The following is a 22047-nucleotide window of genomic DNA, read 5'->3' as shown; positions in this document are numbered from 1 at the left end:
TTTTTTTTTTTTTTCCTCTCCTGCACATTTTTCGTAAGGTGAAAATACATTTTTTTTTTTTTTCCTCTCCTGCACATTTTTCGTAAGGTGAAAATACAACCAGCTTTTTCAAAGGATGATGTGTATTTAGTTTGGGAATTTCAGGGCCCTTTTCTTCAGCATTTCTGGAGGCAGGTAGGTCACTGATGCATTTGCACATGTACACCATTCCCAGAAGCATTTGATTTGTACAGGTCCTTCTGGTATGTTCTGATTAAAGCCTTAAATCCAGCATACACGAAGTAGAAATGTTTCTGCTTACTCTGTACTAACAATACCTTTGTTTGACAAATCTAGGCCAGGCATATCATGGCCCTAGATTAATGCCATCATAAATGAGCTTTTTTATCTCTATTTCAAAACACCATAAAAGCTACTGAAGTAAACATTATTTTTCCTTAATATTCTATTAGTGCACAAAATAGCTTTAAAAAATATATTTTTATCCATAATGTCCCATAAAACATAAGTAAGAAGTCTGTTAATAATTATCAATGTATCTCTATAATGTAAAGTTACATTTCAAGTTTTTAAATTTATTTTCATCCTTTGTATTGAGGTGTGTTTTTTCCATGGAAAAGCAACCTTAATGTAAATTATGGACTGAACTCAAATAATTGAGGTCTTGCTAAACCATCAAAACAGAATTGTAGTCCCAGGACTTGTCTAAGCATTCAAGTTTCAAAGTTTCAACTGAAATGGTTTCAAAAATCAGTTTAGGTGCTTGAGCAGCACCTTGCATGCATTTCCTCTACATTGATTTCTCCCTGTCATCAACTGATTAGGCTAAATGAATATTACATACTTGTAAATTAGTTTATATGTGCTCATGAAGTTTGCACTGCTTTTGATAAATGTTTAAGCTATTTAAGTCCAGCATAAATTCCTTGAATCAACCTTAATTCTAATTCAGATAATTCCAAATTTTTCACTTGAATGATGGAAGTAAATCAGATGTTCAAAATGTACAACTTTGTCTACTAATTTTGACAACTGTATAGTTATAGGAAGTGAGCATCTGTGTGCCTCACTGTATAAAGTAAAAGTTTTAAATTTGGATATTCTCCTTTATGTGTAGCCTAACGAAAATTTCTCATGTTCAGTGTGTAATTAAATTTTTCTTTTTTAGTTTTTTCTTTTTGTAAACACCTACTTTTGATAGGTAAACACTTAAAATACTTAATGACATTTACTTAAATGCCTCCTTTTTTAAAGTGGCACAAACTTAAAAATATTACATTCTTTGTGTGCTGTAAAATAATTGTAAGAGTCTTCTAACACTGTCCTAAAGCATTCTGCTGAAATATGTAACACAATTTTTACAACTTTTCTTCTGTGAGTTTTTTTGTTTTAGTTTTGTGATTGGATGAGGAGGGTGCAATGCTTCCAAGCATTTTAAAATTTAAAAATGAAAATCCTTATTTTTTTTTCAAAATACTTTGATGTTTAGAAGTTTTATGTACTGCTTACTCAAATACCTCTCAGGGGTAAGTACATGTGGCTTCCATACAATAGCCAGTGAGGAATATTTAGTTTTACAAAAATACAAGTTTTTTGGTAGGGGTGGAGAGTTGTTTTTATACTTTCTAATCACATATTTAATCATCTGTGTTTATAGCTTAGTTAAGCCAGGTTACCCTAGAGAATAGTTAAAATTATTTAGTCAAATCTGCAATATTTGAGGTGGAGAAGAGGATTTTATTGTTTCGGTTTTGCTTTTGTGATCACTATTGAAAGCTGACTTAGCAGAAAGCAGTCCCTTTTTCTGGATAAAAGGGAAACAGGCTATGAGATAAGTTATTGATGAAATTAACTGCTGAAGTGAAGAGGAAATGCAGCTGGCCAATACATGTCATAGTGTGAGCTCTATTAAATGAATATATGTGCAGTCAACCATTCACAGCAGCCACACTGGTCTTGAACTGCATTGATCTATAGTATAATTCTAAATGAAATTGATGCAAGAGAGCAACCATTGACAGCAAGGGTAAAGAGAACCATGAAATGTCTTGTACAGGAAAAGTATGATGGAGAGTAGGCTCATCTATGCCAGGACAGAAAGTGCAGTGATGCCAAAGTGTTTCTAGGTGTTTCTAGGTACTTCACACTTCATTATAATGCAATGGATGTCACTGACTCTTCAAAAAGTGCTTTATAGTATTTTATTCTAGTAGAAAATCCATAAATAATTCTGTTAATTTAAAACCAGCTCTTCAAGAACTTCAGACACAGCTTTGCAGCTTGCATCTCTGAGCTTTGCGTGAAATTTAGATGTGATAATGTTTCTGAGAGCTGTCTATATTAACAGTTAAAGATTTATTTACAATGTGCTTAATAAAAATAGAGCTGTTACATGAAAGTTTGTAAGATTCTTTCAAGTCTCCTGTAACAGACCTTTTAGTCAGGTACAGTTTCAGCTGGCTTCTCTCTCAAGCATGTCCTTTCAGGCAGATAGCTCATCAAACTGCTTAATTTGCAGACTTTGATGGATAAAACATGGGGTTCTATTAGACTTTACTTACACCAGGGTCTGCCTGTCCTACAGAATAATCTCTCTCTTAATTTATGTTTGGTGGTAGGTACACTTTCTTGGCATACTGCCTTGACATATTCTAGCAGACTCTCTTCTTGTCTGTAATAAGACTCAAATCTGGATAAACTCCTTTGCAGTGTTTCCTTCCGCTTAATTGCTACCACATCGCTTCTAGGGGTAAAACTACTTTGTTTTATTTTATTGGATTGGTTGAAATGCAGCTGGAAATGTATGTTTATGTGTGTCTCTTTGCTAAAATTTATAAATAACTTGTAAAATCTGTTATTTGCACACCCATAGCACCCTGTAACAATAGTGTATACATTTGTTTAGCTGTAGTATAAAGGAAATTGTAATGACTACTTCAGAAATATTGAAGGCTTCTCTAGTGTAGCAATTGTGAAGTGTTGCTAAAATTTTACTACCTTTTTAAATGACTTCAAGCTTGATGGAGTGGCAGTTAATTTTGTATGTTGTAATAGATTTGCAGTGTTTGTGTGTGGTCTTTTTTGAATCTTACATTAGTAATGTATGTAATACTCCAGACTTGACGATATCCATCAAACTGGTTATGGGGGTGAGGGTGGGCTCTGCAGTGGTCTCAGTTTTCTGTTTCTTCAATACTGGTCTTCTGTCTGTACAGCACACTGATTCTCTTCAGTGTATATCAGTGTGTATCTTGAGTTTCCCTCGTATCTTAAGTACTTAGCATGTGTTGATAGGTTTCTTTAGTCTTGGATCTCCAATAGTTGCAGATAATTTAAAAATACTTCTTTTAAGTGTAATACATTCAGATCCACATCGTTTTGAATGCTGTCCATGTTAAGGACTTATTTAAAATTTGTTTTCAGAGAAGCCAGGAGATAAAATAAGCAATGAAACTTTGTGATGTCTTACCAGCATGGAGAAAAAAAAATCACAGTATTCTGTTGTGTTGGAATTGTACAAGTGACAGAATTGCATGAAGAAATAAAATTAAACCTTTTTCAACTCCAGTTTAAGTTGTTTCTCTTGATGATAACATTTGAAAACCTGTTTAGAAACTTTGAAGAAACCTGTAAAATAAAAGTTACCTCCATTCATAAACAGACATATTGTTCATTTTATTAGAAAGTGGTGCAATTGTGTGATATCTAAAGCATTCCTGGAAGAGAGTACACAGATACTCCAAAACACAAATCCTTTTGTACACTGCACATTTATTTAAAAATGGCTGTAAATTGTATTGTTTTCATTCTTCTACATGTTTTAACCCAAACTGAATTTTTGAAATTAAAATAATAGTTTGATGTCTCTTTGTAACTTGAAGGTTCGTGTTTCATTCGAACTGACCAGCTGGATGGAGAAACAGACTGGAAACTGAAGGTTGCTGTCAGTTGTACACAAAGATTGCCAGCTTTGGGAGTAAGCATTCTGTTTGCTTTTAAATTATCTTCTGTGTGTGCATTTATATCTGTTATCCAAAAGATTGTTACAGTTATTGTAAGTGTTGAAAAATACCTGTTACTGCAACCTTAGTTTTTACAGTAAATAAGACACAGATACTCCACTGAATGCTGAACAAGAGTTAGTTACACAAATATTCCTGGTTTTGTATTGAGAAGAAACTGCGTTAGAACTGGATTTTTATCTTTCAACATAGTGGTTCTCATGGCTGTCCACACAGAGATTCACACTCTCCAGAAGCAAGTCACAGTTACAGTGTTTTCAACCAAGTGTTAGACTGCAAGTGTAAATTATTCTTGTCTCAGGAACCATTGCTTTAATCACTTTATTGTGAGCTTGGGAAACAATAGTCTGCTCCTGGAAGGTGAAGTGCTTTTTGTTGTTAACATTCTTTCTGGTCTGGCTAGGTGCAATGTGCAGGCTCTTGCAAGCAGGGGTTCTCTAAGAGTGGTCTGAATGTGGGTATTTTTTGAGTGCATACATGTGTTCTGTCACAAGTAAATCTAAAATCATGAAAGGGGACACAGGTGTGTGTGCGTGTATATATACACATACAAAATAGACATATACCTGCAAAAGCAAATGTAAAATTGTATAAATGTCTCTTTTACAAGAAGCTGAATTGTTTGCCTTGTACTGGGAAAGCTTTCTGTTATACAGGTGGGTTGACTTGGTATTAGGAGACCTCCTCTGAAAACTTACTCAAGCGACAAGCTTGTGGAAATTTACCTCTACAGAATTTCTGGTGTTATGACACTAAATCTTTTAGGTGTTTTATTAAAGGCAAATATAACTTAAGAAGATTATTCCATCTGAATAGCAAAACTATTACACTATCTGCTGGATCTTAGCAGGACTTCTGCAGTTACATTTCCAGAAATATAGTTGTTGCTACAGTCATACTAGCAAAATATAGAGTTTTCTCCTGTGTTCATATTCTCTGACTACTGGCTTCACAAGTGACAGGAGAAGGAAGAAGTAGTTACATTGAAATTGCATTTTAGAGGGTTGAGAACAGGGTTTGGAACCAAAGGTTGGTCATACCGGACAGAGATGCCAAGTCAGGCTTCAAGTCATGCGTTCTGGTGCAAGAACAGACCTTAACAAATATTCTGTAACCTGCAGTTGAATTTAATATTTGTAATAATGCTTCTCCTAACATTTAATCAAGGTCCTCTTATTTTTTTTCTTATTAAAATAAAATTATATCAAAATTTGGGATACCTGCAACGTGTTTGACTAAAATACAGTCAACCTTCTATCTTGCTTAATTTTTTTCCTTTAATTTAGTACTTTTAAAGTATTAAAGTACTTTAGTACTTTTCCAACAGTTACTCCTGTGTTCAACTTAGTTGTTATGTTTTCTTTGTCTTTTTTATTTGGAAACATCACTGACTGCAGTTGCAAATAGTGTGCAAAGCACTGCCTCAGAGTTTAATTTGTTGGTTATAATTTTGATATTCTGAGCTTAGAACTTTTGGTGTACTTAGGCTGATGAAATCTGGAGTAAGTTACAATGTAATGGCTCCTCTGCAATATCCTTTGGAAAAGAATAAAAGCCTTTTGCATTAAATTATTTTTACCCTATAAAATCCAAATCCATGTTTAAAGTTTTCCTCTTCTTGTTAAGCAGAACGCATGGAATTACCTTTCTAGGTTTCATGTTAGGTAGAGCATGAAATTTTTTGTATTGTAATTTTTATATTATGTTCTTTGTTTTAAAAAAATAAAAATCAATCAATAGACTTGACAAATAAAGCATTAGGCATCTATGGAGATTATGCAAAATTATGCTTAAATCTGTGGGGTATGATTTGGAGAACTAAACAATTATACTTTTTTAGACTAGTAAAGCAGAAGTGGTTGAAGTTGGGATGTATGCATTTGAATGGTGGGACATGCAGCCTCATCTTCCTGCAGACGTGAAGGTTTGTTTCAGGTGGTGGTTGTTCTGGATGTGAAGGGGATGGAAGGCAAGATATCACCAGGAAATTATTTGTGCATCTTGAAAATAATATAGAGAAGTCATCTGTACAATATAGTAACTATTTCTTCCTTAGTTGTTTCTACTTGGGGCTATTAACCTCCATCTAACTGATTTGGGCTTCTTTCAAGATCTTCATATTCTCCCTCTTGAGCTGTAGGGGATAACATAAGTTGTATTGTAAATGTGGTTAATCAGGAGCTGCTTCTACTTAACAGACCTTTCTTGGCTACCAGCAGCATATGAAAGCCACAAGCAGTTGATGTGCCTCTGCCCTTTCTCACACCACTCAGTTATTGGTGCTCACCAGGTGCTAGACAAGGTTTTGTCTGCATAAGCTGATATTTCATCCTGAAGTAACTGACACAGGGTATAATACTTCCTGCCAACTAAACCAAAATACTTCCAAATTTTTGTACTATGGGATTTGGTCAAACCATTAAACTTGGTGGTTCTTCATTGAGCTCATTTTAAATGGCTGCTCCCAGCAAGTCTTATACTGTTTGCAGTGCTTATGTCATATATGTGCTTTGCTCCTAATCCCCATCCGTCTGTGACTTTGCTGAAGTGATAGCCTAATGCACCCAAATGTAAATGGTTTTTAAGGGATTCTCATATCTGTCGCAAAAAAAATGATGCTCAGTGCCCATTGCAGAATACTATTTCTATTCCTGTGGAAAAACACATTGGTAATTCTTAGATTTAAAAAAGCTAAAGTAAAGGTAAAGACAATTTCACCTTTACTCAAATGACAGTGATATGTAGGAGTGTCAGTCATGTAAACAAACTCTGTGGAGTTTCTCTATCAACCCAACAAAAATAGCATTATGAAATTATTTCACTGTCAGCTTAATTTTTGTGCTTTATAATAGAGTTATAAGCTATATTTGCATGTGGGCCCTACAGGAAGCCGAAATGCAGTGTCCAGAATTATTTCTTTATAGTTGCACAGTTTGGTTCCTTTCCTGAACAAAATGCCAGGTGGATTGTTCAGTGACCCATCCAGCTGTTGTGTCCAGCAGTGCAGCCTGAGCACCAGTGCATGCCCAGAGCAGCTCAGGGCTCCCAGCTCCAAACCTGGCCCTCCCTGCTTGCTGCGGGAGTTCAGCATGGTGACGCAGTCCTTGGCTCCCAAGGTTAAATCCTTATGGGCATGTGGCAAACCGGCACCTGGCTGCTTCTCCCTGGCACAGCCTGTGCCAAGCAGGGCAGTGGGGTGCTGTCCCTGCAGCTCTGCCCTCTCTGCCCCTGGGCTGACGTTTCAGGGTGTTACCTGATAGATCACATTATTCCAGCCAGCCTCTGCCCATAGTGGCCTCCTGAGTCACACATCCCTGCCATAGTAGCTTCTCTGCATTTGTGATGCACTTTCAAAGCTGAGACTTACAGTTCATGCTTCCATATTTAAATATATTTTTAATAATTTAAAAATATAATTTATGCAAGTTGAGCATAAAATAGACTATGAAAAGTTAGCTCTTCTGTTGGATAGAATAAACTATCCATAACTGTCACTCATTTTGATTTCTTTAGTTATAAAAACATAGTCATTAAGATCAGAAAAGACCTCTAAGATTGTTGAATCCAGTGAATAGTTCCACTGTATTCACCACTAAACTGTGTAGCCAAGTGCCACATCCACATGCCTTTTGAACACTTCCAGGGATGGTGATTCCACCACTTCCCTGGACAACTTGTTCCAATGCCTGACCACCCTTTCTGTGAAGAAATTTTTTCTAAGATCTAATCTAAACCTCCCCTGGAGCAACTTGAGGCCATTTCCTCTGCTCCTGTCACTTGTTACCAGGGAGAAGAGACCAACCCCCACCTCGATACAACCTCTCTTTAGGTAGGTGAGTGAGTATCTTGTGTTGGCACGAGCTGTCAGCCATGTCACCAGAGCAGCACTGTAATCCTACCCACTGTGACACCCAGAATAAACAAACCTGCAGACCTTCAGAGCTTTTCTTTAAGAACAGACGACACCACCAAGACGATCTGTACAGATTTTGTTGTCTTTCTAAAGCACTTAATGTGATCAAAGAATTAAAATTTCAGCAAGTCACTTAATGATGGCTGAGCAGCAAACATGGTAACATGTAGATTAGATTTCTTGCAGTTTCATAATTATAGGTGGGACAGTTCTAGCAATACAGGATTTCTGAGGCATTCTTCTCTAGCTTGTGTGATCAGCTATATTTATTAACAGCAGTGAGGTCACTGTAATTTTCAATAAATGGTGACTTGCTGATTTATATCAGAAGATCCATACAGCAGTAAACAATACCATTTACATTTAATTAGTTTTATTGAACCAAAGGCAATTTTATTTGCAATGAACTACATGTTATGATTAAGAATGTATTTTAATGATCTCTAAGTAAGGTGAACAAATGTTGCCCTTGACCTAATAGAGGAGATTTTCTATGTTATTGATAACTGTGGTGATTTTTAAATTGTGAAATGCAAAAGAGATAATTTTCATTATTGTACCATCACAAAGTCATTTTCTGACTTGCAGGATAGAAGAATGAAATTCTTCTTGAGAATTCTTCTCAATTATTAAGTATGAGATAATTAAATGCGTATGATTTTTTTTCAGGAAAACTCATCTACTGTTATATAAGAATATATTTTTTTTACTTGAAATTCAAGTCTTTAATGTAGTTTTTTTTTTAAATCTAGAACTGTTACAGTCCCCACCCAAACATGTTTTTCTCTTGGGTAAGAAAGTAACTGAGGTCATTTGCCTTTATTGCATCCTAAAAATGATGTAATTTTAGATGTAGAATACTATTTCCTTTGAAGGTATCGGTAGAACTATTTGGCTTCAGTGAATCAGCAGTTCAATGTATTAGTGTGAAAATTAGTCTTTAGTGAAGCTGAGTTTCACAAATCCCCCATCAGTTAAATTATTAATAAAAAGTACTTGTCTTTTCTAAAAAGAATTAAGTCAAATCCTTTGTTTAAGGTAATTTCCTTTTCCCCTGGTTTTATATAAGGGAAAGCATGACATAACCTAACAAGGCAATTATTTCTTGCCTAGTGAGCAGAAATTATATTTACATGTACTGTTACTTACAAATCTTGATGTCTCCTTGTTAAAGTCACCCTCATGATTTCTTTCAAGACATTGGGAGGAGAAATGCACAGCTTCAATACTGGAAAAGCAGCACTTGGTGAAGAAACATCTTTGTATTACAGTAACCTTTGCTGAATGAAGGTTGTTGAATGGAGTTCATAGAAAATTTTTCTTCTGTAACAGTATCATTCTTCAAGTTTTTCTTTCTTTACCTCATATTATAAAACTAGCATATTTTATTGGCCTGAAAATGGTGTCCAGTTGGAGTACCAAACACTTGGCTACAGAAAATAGGAATCTTTAACTCTTTTCTTTACCTTAATAATGAAAAAAATACTTCAGAAATCTACTGAGCACAAGTAATATGCTTTTATGTCTTTCTGCCACTCATGAATGAAATGCCAATGGACCAACACCCTAGATTTCCCCCAGAGCATAGTTTTTGTTTAATTTTACAAGAAAACCCTATGCACTTCTGGAATACTATGCCAGTTCTAGCTTGCAGCATTTCAGAGTAATGCCAATAATGTGCAGATCTCAGTTTTTCACAAAGATAAGTAAGTTTGTTTCATAGTTGAAATTCAAAAAGGAAAAAAGAAAAATGCAAATTTAGGTGTTAAATCAGAAATACAAAAGGGGAACAAAAACATAAAAAGGCACAAAGGAATATGGTAGATAGAAATTTTTACATTTGAAATGTAGCAAAGGAGATTACAGTAGGAAAAAATAGAAATATTAGAAAGAAGGAAAAGACATTACTGTACAAATGATAATTCCCTTGAAAAAGGTGGATATTTCTACTTTCTTTTATATAATATTGCTTCCCACTAAGGTGTTCTTTGAAAAGAGATAAGTTGACGCATTTCACTAGCAGTTTTTATTGTGTATGTGAGCATGTGTGTGGTATTAGCTTTCTTCTGTGTTATCCACTACTGAGAAACTCTTTATTTTTCTTTGCATAATAAAGCACATAATAGCGTAGATTAGCTAAATTGTAGGTGATAACAGATCGGAGAGAAGTGAATGATGAAGATATAGGATACCACATGTGTATTAGTTTCATATGAATTATTTCTCGTGAACCTGTTGAAAGTAGGTTGGAAGAACAAGGGTGCAATGAATGACCTTCATGTGATAGACTTCAATAAATGGCAAGTGGTTTAAGATAAAGATAAGTTGTGATATTCAGTGTTCAGATTTCATTCATGTTTTCAAAAAGCATATGAAATAAAAAGTGTGTGCGTTTTTTGCAAGCTATGAGAGATTTCTGCAGAATATAAATAATTCATGTGTTTATATTCTCTATAGAGCTACACATTCTTAGACTAGTCAAACATATTTCATAAATGTACTTTAAATTTTAAGAAAACATTTATTTTGATAAGAAAAAACAAATAGTGATATGCATCAATCTAGCCATTGTATCAGAGAAGCTAAGAGATATAAATATGTTGGGCTTTAAGAAATTGACATGGGTAGACAAGCGCACGTTTGACTAATTTTTGTACTGTTCAAATTCTGAAACATTCTTACATTCAAAATGATGGGAAAAAAAATAATGGCCTACTTTTAATAGTAGTATTTGAGCCAAGTTGTGGTTATATGTCCATGAAAGAGGCTGTAAAATTAATTCTGCTTTGGAAGGCGGCACATTCTAGATAGCATGAACAGGATATTGTACCCATGTAATTTAGTCCCCAGAGATGGTTTTTGATTAGCCTTTTGCAAGATTCATCTAGTAATAAGGGATGGAGATAACCCAAATAATTAGGTGCTACATAGCGTGGGAAGGTGTACAACATTGCATTTGATCAGAGGTTAGAATTCTTGCATCGACTGGGACTTGGTAACAAAGTGTTTGCTTTTGTGATTGAAAAATTCCTCTGTATCAGGGTTTTAGTCCAAAGTATTTTCTGTGGAAGATGGATGTTTTAGAACAATTATCTGATAAAATAGTTGTTTCGGGATTTTAAGTGAACCTCCCCAGGTCTCTAGGGACAGCTCTTAAGATCTAACAATCATCAGATTTATCAGATGTTTTTTTCTTTTGTTTATACTATACTGCCATCTATTTATAGAGGCTGCTACTGTACTGTCTTAGGAGTTTCCTATTCTTAATTTTAAGGTAGGATGATTTGTGGTTTGTTTACTGTCATGAGTAGTGGTAACACATATATTAGACCAAATTTTATCAGACTAGTTTTAATGTATCCCTGAATTTAAACATTTGAGTTATCCTGTTGATGTAGTCAGGCTTTCCTGGAGCTGATAGGGTTTTCACAGAGGTGCTAGAGCATTCAAGAGAACTTGAATCCATTTCATTGTTTCCTCTTGTATTCAGTTGGCTTTGTCCTTGCTGGAAAGGTATTTTTTTCCCAGTTTCATTAAAAAAACCTAACCAAGAAACAAACCAACCCTTCTCCTCCCCCACTTTATTTTGAAAAGGACAAATATCCAGAAAATATTTTAAGATTACACTATTATTAATTAAAATGGGGCTGTTAAAATAAATTAGATAAAAAATATCTAACTCATATTATAAATGTAAAAGTTTAGTGTTTGAACTTATCAACACATTTAGGATATCAGCTTGAAACTGATTCCTCTATAACAAGTTGTACTAGAAAAAAAACCACTGTGTTTCTTAGCTGGGTAAAGTTGTGTGGGCTTAGTTTGGGGGAGTTGGTGGGGCTCATAACCTGGAATCTTCACCAGGTCTTCAAAATACATGATTATATTTAAGTAATATTAAGTACATTATTCTGTTTTACAGGATCTCTTTTCAATCAATGCTTATGTTTATGCTCAGAAGCCACAGCTGGATATCCACAGTTTTGAGGGTACCTTCACACGGGTAAGTAGTCCATGTAAATACATGTTCTACTTCCTTCTTTTATACTTCAGTCCTTCATGTAGTGTCAACATTGTATCAGATCTTTCATTCGCTTTACAGCAGTATTTTTTCCTATGTTCCTGCCATATAAAAATACCCTGTTTAAACAGGTATTGCAGAAAACTAATGCTTAAGGAATATCTGAAAAAAATCAGAATTGGAGAGTTCAGTGTTTTTTGGTTGACATCACTTTAATCTTTTCATGTGAAACTCTTTGTGAACAGTATACTTTGTTTCTAGGCATCTGATGTGTTGTTCATATGTGTCAAAAACGGAAAAGTTAAATAACAGTAGCTTGAGACAGTGCATCTGGTAGTTTATGTGCAATAAAACTGTGCCTTGCTTAACAGCATTTCTGTCCAAAGTTCAGTTTTCTCAAAAAGTAAAAATAGAACTAAAAGCTACTTATGAGGGCTTTTTATTGAATCTCTTCTCCAGAGATAGTTATATTCAAAACTGATTAAAATAACAATGCAAAATATCTATGGCTTGTTTCTGTTGTTTTCAAAAGGTGGCCTGCTAAAGCTGACCCTTAAAATCAGTGTTCTAATAGGTAGTAATTATTTTTTTTTAAAATAGATTTACAGTTTTGTAGCAGTGTGTTAGCAGATATAGTGGTTGTTCTGTTAATTTTAGCCAAACTCAGTGGTGATAGACTTATTCCTCTTGATGGTTTGTTTCTAAAATAATTTGAGAGAATTAACTGCTGGGGAGGTAAAGAAAAGGGTTTTTTACCCGTGACTCAAATTGGTAATAGATTTTGTTCTGTAATTGGAATTCCAGTTCACAATTGTAAATACACTGATGAATGAGATATTGCAGTTGCTGGCTCTTGAAGACCAATTTATACCAGTAACATAGTCCATGCTGCCTACAAAGTAAATGTCATTTGTTCACACCTTCTAAAGCAGTAAGCAACAGTGTTTACTTAAACCTTGTATTGACCAGTTGTCCAAATGAAACTTCTATTAACAGCTGTAAATTCATATTATTCCTCTCAGTGGCTAAGTGTGTACTTTCCTACACATATATTAAACTCTTCAGAATCTTTTTAACAACTCTGGTGTAAGTAATTGAGACATTGGGAAATCATCACAGTCATTCGTGCTGTTTGTACACATCGTAAGAGCTGTATGATTCAAACATCCCAAAATGTGTAAATAACTGTGGTGCATTTTATGGTTTCAGGATTGCATATATGGGTTTTTTTGGGTGCTTCAGTAGCAAGGATAGTTTAAACTGAACTTCTGTGTAAAACATCTGAGGGCTTTGCCCTCAAATTTCATTCACAGTGCCTCACACTAGAGATTTTTCAGAGGTGTTTTTTTGTTAGTGGTGTACCTTCTGCATTGTGAAATGTTGTTTTAGGACACTTGTTTTCTGATTTATCTTTCTGCTTTTGCTGTGAGCCCTTGCTTCTTACAATAAATCAGTTCTTGCATCTAATTTCTGTTTTATGTTAAAGCAAAAAAAAAATTAGTGTGCTTAGTGATGCTAATGCATACATTTTTTTCTACTTAAGCATTGATGTTCAAAGAATTCTTGCAAGGGTAGGTTGACAGGGTAATAGCACATTGATTTTTCTTTTTCTTTTTTCCCCCCATTATGGAGACAGAGTACTAACAATGTAAGAGACAAACTTAAATAATTTCAAAAAGTGCACAAGCATAAAACAAACCAGAAACTTGGGAGCACAGTTCTTGAGTTTTTATGAGCAAGCAAGGTCTAAGTACAAATCTGTCTACAAAAAACCTGAGAGCTGACAGAAGATACCTTTTGCACAATGCCTGCATAATCATGTCAGGAGACATAAAAGCTTTGCTGTACTCTAGTGATACCTGCCAGCTTCACATGAAGTTGTTTTCCACTGTTGGTGTGTTATATGCAGTCAGTGCATGAGAGTGAGTGTGTGTCATGCATGGTCATGTCTGGCCCTTAAATAATGACATAAATTAATTCCTCTCCTTTCACATTTACTAGACACCCTATCAAAAAACAATAGATGAAGTAAATTAGTGTTTTGTGGAAATTTATGAGATACTTTTATTTGTTCTGAGAACATCATCCATGTCTTGGCTGAGCTTATTTTTAAATAAAGTTGTACGGAACAAAGATGTAAACAGATGTAACTACTAGAGTTTCTCTTCTGTCTGATGCTCCTCTGTAGGCTTGATAAATGAGGAAGCTATTTTATCAATGCTGAATATCTGTAAAAAAGACAATCAAAGGTAACCATACTTCTTAACCCAATTTTTACCAGTTAGGGCCTAAAGAGTATTCTAGAGTATTACATCAGTGTGTATTGGCCTAGCCAGTATCATTTAGCCATTGCTTACTTCTGTATAGAATAATGGAAAGTCTCTCTTGCTTTTAACCTTGGCTATTTTTTGTTTAAATTTTGGTTTTTCTTTCACTATTCCCTTAAGAATATTTTTCTTTTATTTCTTCTATATTTCAGCTCTGTGCTGTCCCCATAGTCTCTTCATTTACTTCGGAAATAGATCTTAATCTTTTATATTCTAATAGCAATCTTAGAAAACCAATGCCATTGAGTTTTGTTCAACTACTTAAAAAATCTTTTTTTTCATATGGTACAGAACTATATTGTAAATATATATATTTTTTTACAATCTAGCATCTTGTTAGATGCTTTAAAAAAAACCTACCCTGATGGAAAACTTGGTGCATGTAGCTGTATTTATGAGTAGAATGCCTGGCCTGACACTAATAATACAGATGTTTTCTTGGATATGTCTTGCATTTTAGTAGAGAGAACATTAAGTAATTTTTTTAATTCATGTTTGCTGTTAAAGAATTACCTGTTTTGAAGTAATGGCTGTGTTCTCTTCAATCTGACTTACTTTTATGTTGCCACTGAAGGGAATGGCATTATGATTTGCAAATCTTTTTGACTCCTTTTATGCTACCAGTAACAACTATACAGACAGCTTGACTAGGGAGCTAATATGTGTGGAACCTAATCTGACCCTGTCCAAAACACATGCCAGTAAAAGGAACACAGCCAGAAAAATTAACTGTGGAGTTGGGTTAGGGAAGGAATCTCTTCAGTGATTCAAGATAATTAATGTGTATTCCACTTTTCTACAAAAGTTGATGGGGATTGTTGTACTGTATCCTGTCATGCAGGAACAGATAGAAAAGGTCAAGTAAAAGTATTATACTGGTTCACTTTGGGATTAGGTATTTCATCCTAAAGACCTCTCTTGTTATTTACAAAAATTTTAAAAAAATTATAGCTTTGAAACTTTTTAAATAACTCCTCGAAATTTGTCATGATCCTTGGTCAGCTGCATTATGAATTCATGAAAGGACTTTATGAAATTAATTACAAAAGGACTGAGAATGGGTTGTATTCAATTTCTATTTCACTGATCATCTTTCTCTCTGTACATGCAAGAGCTACAGACTAATTTCTGAAAACAAGCCTATAGACAATTTAAACCTCTATGATCAATGCTGTCCACAGATTAAAAAACTGAGCCTGAATGTGAAGCCTGAATATAGTACTGAACTGCATGAATTTGGTAATGAGCTTAATTCAGAATGCAAAGACCAAGAAACATATAGCTGCCAAATGAAATTCAACCCAGCAGACATTAAGTGAAAACTTTGTCAGCTGGACAAAGAAGCCCTTCTATGTCAAATTTCTGCTACAAGAGTGAGGGTTGAATTTCATTTAACCTGAAACATGCATTGTTCTGTTAGTGTCAGAAAATTTGCAGAAATTTCTCCTTAACACAGGTCCGGTCTCACTCAGCAATTGCAGTTTTTGTCCTTCCCTGCTTCATTTATCCCTACCATCTCTCCAGAAGTACAAAAAAAAATAGTGTGAAACAGCTTAACTCATAAGCCTTAAATGCACTGTGTATTTTTCATTTGAGTAACTTAAGACAAAAGAAAAATAAGGGTAAGTCATCATCTGTTTGGGCATGGAAGGTGTGGTGTTTGGGAAATGGAATGAACTGTAGAAAGCTGAAAATTTTATGTGAGGGTATGAAGACAGGAAAGTATCATAATGAAATAAGCAGATGCTATATAACTGGCCAGACAATTCTGTAGATGAGCATGAGTGGAAAGAGAGAGAGCTCATTTGATGTTTTCCTATTTTGAATGACCTAAAGGAAGGTGTTTCACTAACTCTTTTAGCAATAGTAGACATTGAACAAGTGACTTTTTCCTGGCCCTGTTGTCAGCTCTCCACAATCATTGCAGGGCTTTTGATTTCTTCTTGTAATATGGAAGAGTTTCACAATACACTCTTAAAATCTGCTGACTGAAGAATAAGAGGAAAAAAAAGAATTTACCTGGCTTAGTATCCTGTTCTTGACAATAGCCAGAAGCAGAGTGCTGGGAAGCAGCATACAACTGGAATAAGGACACAGTAGTACCTCCTCAAAAGAGCCATCTGTCTCTTAACTCAAGATGTGGGAAATTTCCTGAGTTAGATCTGTTTTCTTTAAGTAACCTGCAATGAATTTTCCTCCTCTAAACTTACCCAGTTCACCCTTGAACCTGTGTAACCTTTTAACATTGAAATGGGAGGAAGTTACACAGGTTAAGTACATATTTAAGAATGATTGCCTGTTATTTTAATTTTGCTGACTTTATTTATGACCTCTTTGGTAAAAATCAGCAGTATCTATGCCCCCTTTTTAGGTGCCTGTTTCCTAGATGTCTGTCATATTCCCCATTAGAAGTCAGGTTTATTTAGTCATATCTAGTGTGGAAGTTATATTGACCTTGCTTATTGCTCTTTTTGAAAATTTTCCAGCTCTTTTTACTTTGTATTTGGAATAAACACAAGAAATAATCAGAAAACCCAAATAATTTGGGAACAATTGTAAATCAAACCTGGAATCTAAGCATTAAGATTTAGCAGTATAGCAAATAATTATTGCAGTACTAATTCGTGATGTAAGAATCAAAAAACAGTTCTCCTTTTTCTTCATTTAAGGCTAATCTTATAGAACATTGATGATTCTTCACAAAATCACAGAATATTCTGAATTGTGAGGGACTCACAAGGATCATCAAGTCCAACTCTTGAGTGGCCCATAATGGGGATTGAAGCCATAACCTTGGCATAATTAGTGCCATGCTCTAACCAACTGAGAGTCCCAGGATCATCAGAATATAAATCTTGATTCAAAAGTTGTGGTTTTCTTCTTCAGGCTAACTCCATATCCTTCTTCTTTTCCCCTCTGTTTTTGGTTGAATGGTTCTCCATGCCTTTCAAACAATAAATTTTCCTCACTTAGGAGAGTAAGAACTTCAGTTTCCTTGCTATGTAGGGATCTCTTGATCTATGCACAATAATTTATGTGTTTAGTTGGAGATTTTTCTTTTTTTGAAACAGAAATTTCTATGCAGCTCATCCTGTGTTTGGTGGTTGGAGATGAAAAATGGGCATAGGTTTTGATTATTGACAGTGTGTAGAATTTTTTGTGTATTTTGATAAATAAGTCATTTCCCCTTTCTTGTGAAATGTTTAGCGACAATCTGTAATTCGATCAAATACACTTGATTATCCTACCTCCTAAAGTTTCCTTTCGTTGTAAACAGCACATTTCACAGCTGCTAATGAGTAACAAATCTGTACATGCTCCAAATTGATTATGAGAGATTGTCTGTTTACAATCTGCAGATCATTATTGCTAGGGAGGAGAGAGGGGAGAAAAAAAAAGGGAAGTTTAAAGTAATCATGGAAGCAGTTTTCTATTGGAAGTATTTTCCCAAGGAGTATATATTTTGTAAACATGTGATAAGATAATAAAAGCCTGCATTTCATTTTAGAAGTCTAAATATTTTTCCCTGAAGTTTATATAATGTTGATCAGGTGCAAAATGATGATGGCCATAACTCGCTGTATGAATTCTAGATGATTTAAATACAATACAGGGTGTTAATTTTCAGAAGTTAGTTTTCATAACTTCCTTCAGCTCATATACTGTAACTTACTGTTCTGCATTTTGATATATCTGAGGAAAAGTATATGTTATTTTTAAAATACTTTTGACTAGTTCTTTTAATGTAAGATAGAAGTAATCTGAACTTCTAACATTATTTCACTTTTTACCAAGTTATTTGTGTCTGTGTATGTGCAGTGAATGCTATTATACAATGATGGATAGGAGGATGCAAACATCCTGTGTCAGTTATTCAGGTGGTTTGACATGGTTCTTAACTTTTCGTGATGGTGGTTTACATACTAGCTGTTCTTATTTCTAACAGGAAGACAGTGATCCTGCAGTTCATGAGAGCCTAAGCATAGAAAATACATTATGGGCAAGCACTGTTGTTGCTTCAGGTAAGTGTTGCAATACAAAGCCGCTAAAGTATCTAAATACTGCCATGGAAGTGCATCCTTATTTTTCAAAACCCATTAATATTTCACACTGTGAAATATTTTTATCTGCCAGACTATCAAACTGTTGCTTTCCTGCTTTCCCATTGGTTTCATCATCCTGGTCAAAATATTCTCATACATTTTTAATCCTTCTTAATAGCTTTGGGGTTTTTTTAACTTAAATTTTGATCTTTCAGTAGTGTAGTCCCTTGTAGCCTACTGAAGTCACTGACCTTTTTGATTTAATTAAAGCTTTAAGTGGTAAGGTGCTCTGTTCAGCTCACAGTGGATGTTTTTCCTTGCTGAAAAGCAAGGATGGTTTTGCATTTTTCAGGAGTTTTTCTTTTATGTATTAAGAAGTCTTAATCAGAAAGACTAGATAAATTATGAAGTTGTGTAATTTTAAAATACCGGGATATAAATGTTAGTACTGTTGCATGTATGTCCCAGATATTATAAATGAGTACACATTAATACCTGGATGCTGTATTCAGACTCTTTTTAGAGCAGAAATTTATTTTCTTTCATTTTTGCTCTATGTAAGGAAAGTCAAAAGAGCTGTGGTTATTCTTCTGCATGAAGACTAAGGAATTGAGAGCATGATTTCTGAAGAGAACTAGGATTTAAGATGGGGAATTGGAACAACTGGGAACAGCCAAAAAATGGGAAGAAAATAAAAGTGTCTCCAGCTAAACTATATAGTTAGTCCCTGCTATGAAGATTTCATACATCACTGAGGGGCCTGCTGGAAGGCTGAGAGGAAAGGATTAATTCTGAGGAGGTAGCAAAGGAGTCTGTGACTGAGCACTCCTTTCCTGAATGCTGAAAAGATAGTCATGTTCTTTGATTCTTAGTGTTGAAGACTGCACAAGAAAACTATTCTGTCTAAAACTGTTTAGTCAAGTGGATGATGCCTAAAATTGCCCTCAGTTAAGTTTTTAACTTAGGTAGCCAAGATCTTTAACTTTGTATAAAATGATGCTTCTCATGAATTATAAATTTCAGTACAGTTGAATTTCCTTTTCCTCAAATCTATGTACAGAGGAAAATTACACTCAAAGAATGTGCATTTGCAAAGTCAGTAATTCTGAATCAGTGCATTTAAATTTTAATTGAAAGCTGTTCATGTTTTCATTTCCATGGTATATGATTTTGCTTAGAAGTGTAGCTATTGACTGAGTGCTCTTGATCTGCTATCTAAATTTGGCACCCATATTAATGGAAACAGTGCTCCTTAAAATTTATACCTTGGGATAAGTTTGAGGTTTTACTTCTGAAGGGTCTTGTGAAAGTTTGATCATTTATGAAGGACTTCAGCTCATTATTAATGATGGCAGTGGAAAAACATAGGAAAAGATAATTCTCTTGTTGGAACATAGTTTTTAACAGTGGAATAAGACTTTAAGGCAGACTAAGGGGAAATTCACTGAATAATGCAAAGTAAAAGATATTGAATGACTCTTCAAGACTGCAGCCCCTTCTGAAGAGAAAAATAATGTGATCGAGAAATTAAAAATTGTGTCGTGCTGTGCATACAGAAATTATCTTGATTTAAGGTACCAGACAAAAATAATTTCCTTCAGTAAGTGATTTTGTTAATTTTATCTAACATTAATTATATCTAACCTTTGGCATGTCTTTCATTTTACTCACCTCATTTCCTGTATTAACTATAATTTAACACCATGATAATGTGCTTCTCTCATATAAGTACTCCATGTCTTCTAGGGCAAAAATCCAGATTTTAGGCATTACTCAGGACTTCTTCAGCAAAAAGTAGAAAATTTTTGCCTTCAGTTTGTTGCTTATCTAATAAGGCATTTATAATGTCTTAGAGGTACACTGTACATACAGTCATGAGGAAGACCATAAGGTAAAACATCTAGGAAATTGTTAGAAGTAAGATGTTCTAGATCTGGTTGATAACTGATGTATCGTTCAGTTGCTTCCATCTCACTTCCAAGCTGAATGTACATAACTAAGTCAGAACACTTGATGCTGAGCTAATTAAATCTGCTTGCATTTTTTTTTAAAGTAGACTTCATAATTTAATTTACAAAATTTGTGACAACTGAAAATCGTAATCATAATGCTTGTCACTGTCTGACTGCATTATAAACATATATAAGCTGACTTGCTTAGAGCTGCCATGGAAGGTTATTGAAGGTGGACTCTGCCTATACAAATTTGCAGGTACCTCTGCATTCCCTCCCCTACTATAGTCAGTCACAGCCCTTCATTATATCTGAAAAATCTAGTGGAAGAATATGGTTGTGCACAGCTTCTACAGACAAGTGACACTAGGATTCCATGGAAACAGAAGAATAAACAGCCCATAGCATGTGAAGGTGTACAGTTTTTCTACTCTGTAGACAGCTACCTCAACCACACTTGTATCAGATTTCAGTGTCCTTACTGTCTAAGTTCACAGCTCTGTTACACACAGGTATTTTTCACCAAAAAAAGCTATTACTTCTCTGTGAAAACCTAATAAATCTATTGCTATTCCACTTTGGTTCAAGAAAGGGGGTTGGAGGCTGACCCCAGGTAGTGGGAGGAAGAGTTCTGCCCTGCAATGTTTCCTGTACATCTCTTCAATTACCCTAAGACTCTTCAATATGACAGTCTTTAATGCAGTCTAGCTTGGAGCACTGCTTCCTCCAGTGCTCTCTAAGCAGCCTGGACATCATCTGTTACTAAGCCAAGCAAATGTGTGGCTCACTGGGACCCTTTCTAACCCCTTGTAGGCTGTTACAAAGTGTTCTGGGTCAATCTAGCACTATTTTCTTGACATATTAATGACTTATGGTGTTGGTCTCAGGAGCAGAGAGAGAGCTACATCACTGGTGCCCAGAAAAGGAATATGTACCTGGGTTGCACATATTTTTTTTAATTATAATTAATTATTATATTATTATAATATATAATATTTATTATTATATAATATTATGATATAATATTATAATAATATAAATAATTTTAAATGGTTTTGTATAGGACCCACAGAACAATTTTTGGATGAGGGGATTTTCCTCACAGAGGTTAATCGATGCTGAATTTCTCGATGCTACTCTTTGACATATTACAAAAAACACATTGTATCAGATAGGATAACTCACTATCCACAGGATGGATGCCATTGCTATCTGTCAAGGTGGTACAGAGGGTCAAGGTTAGGCTGGGAAGAGCGTTTGGGGAATTATGTGGGGAAATACCTCAGAAAATTTGAGCTCTGGTTGCTGATGCCCTGACAGTTCTAGAAGAGAGAGACCACAAATCAATTATTTTGCAGATCAGTAACAGTAAATTTAAGTGTATAAAGGTTTCATGAAATCTTATCAACTGCATTTTGAATGCAGATTACTAAAGCTCATGAAAATATCAGAATACTACAATAATGGATTCTACACAGAAAAAAAGCACATATTGTTAGAGCAGTAGAAGTGACAAGAAAAGTATTTGCTACAATTTAAGACTTTCTATTTTCTTCATGAATTTTGGGAACTAAAAAATTGATTCAACAAAATTGTGTAATTCCAAAAAAATTTAAGAATTAACTATTCCATGTCATTTTTTTATATCAAAATATAATGTTCGGGAGAGTGAGATTACTCAAATTTTTACATTTGGAAGGCATTTACTTTCCTTGGATTTAGTATGTCTCTTTACCCCTTAGAATAACAATAAGCTAAATGGGGGGGGG

The 22047-nt window shown here is 34.7% G+C and overlaps 1 protein-coding gene across 2 annotated transcripts in view; it reads left to right on the top strand.

The window, feature by feature from the left end:
• Positions 1–22047, top strand: part of ATP9B (ATPase phospholipid transporting 9B (putative)) — a 154154-nt gene that overhangs the window by 57445 nt on the left and 74662 nt on the right. For both annotated transcript variants that reach the window (XM_033512027.1, XM_015617835.1), the window contains exons 8-10: positions 3882–3976; positions 11858–11938; positions 18230–18305. In XM_033512027.1, coding sequence (XP_033367918.1) covers positions 3882–3976; positions 11858–11938; positions 18230–18305 — 252 coding nt within the window. The remainder of the gene's footprint in view (positions 1–3881; positions 3977–11857; positions 11939–18229; positions 18306–22047) is intronic.

The sequence above is a fragment of the Parus major genome, chromosome 2 (assembly GCF_001522545.3).
Source record: "Parus major isolate Abel chromosome 2, Parus_major1.1, whole genome shotgun sequence".
NCBI classification, from domain to species: Eukaryota; Metazoa; Chordata; class Aves; order Passeriformes; family Paridae; genus Parus; species Parus major.
This window is presented reverse-complemented; position numbering and strand designations above follow the sequence as displayed.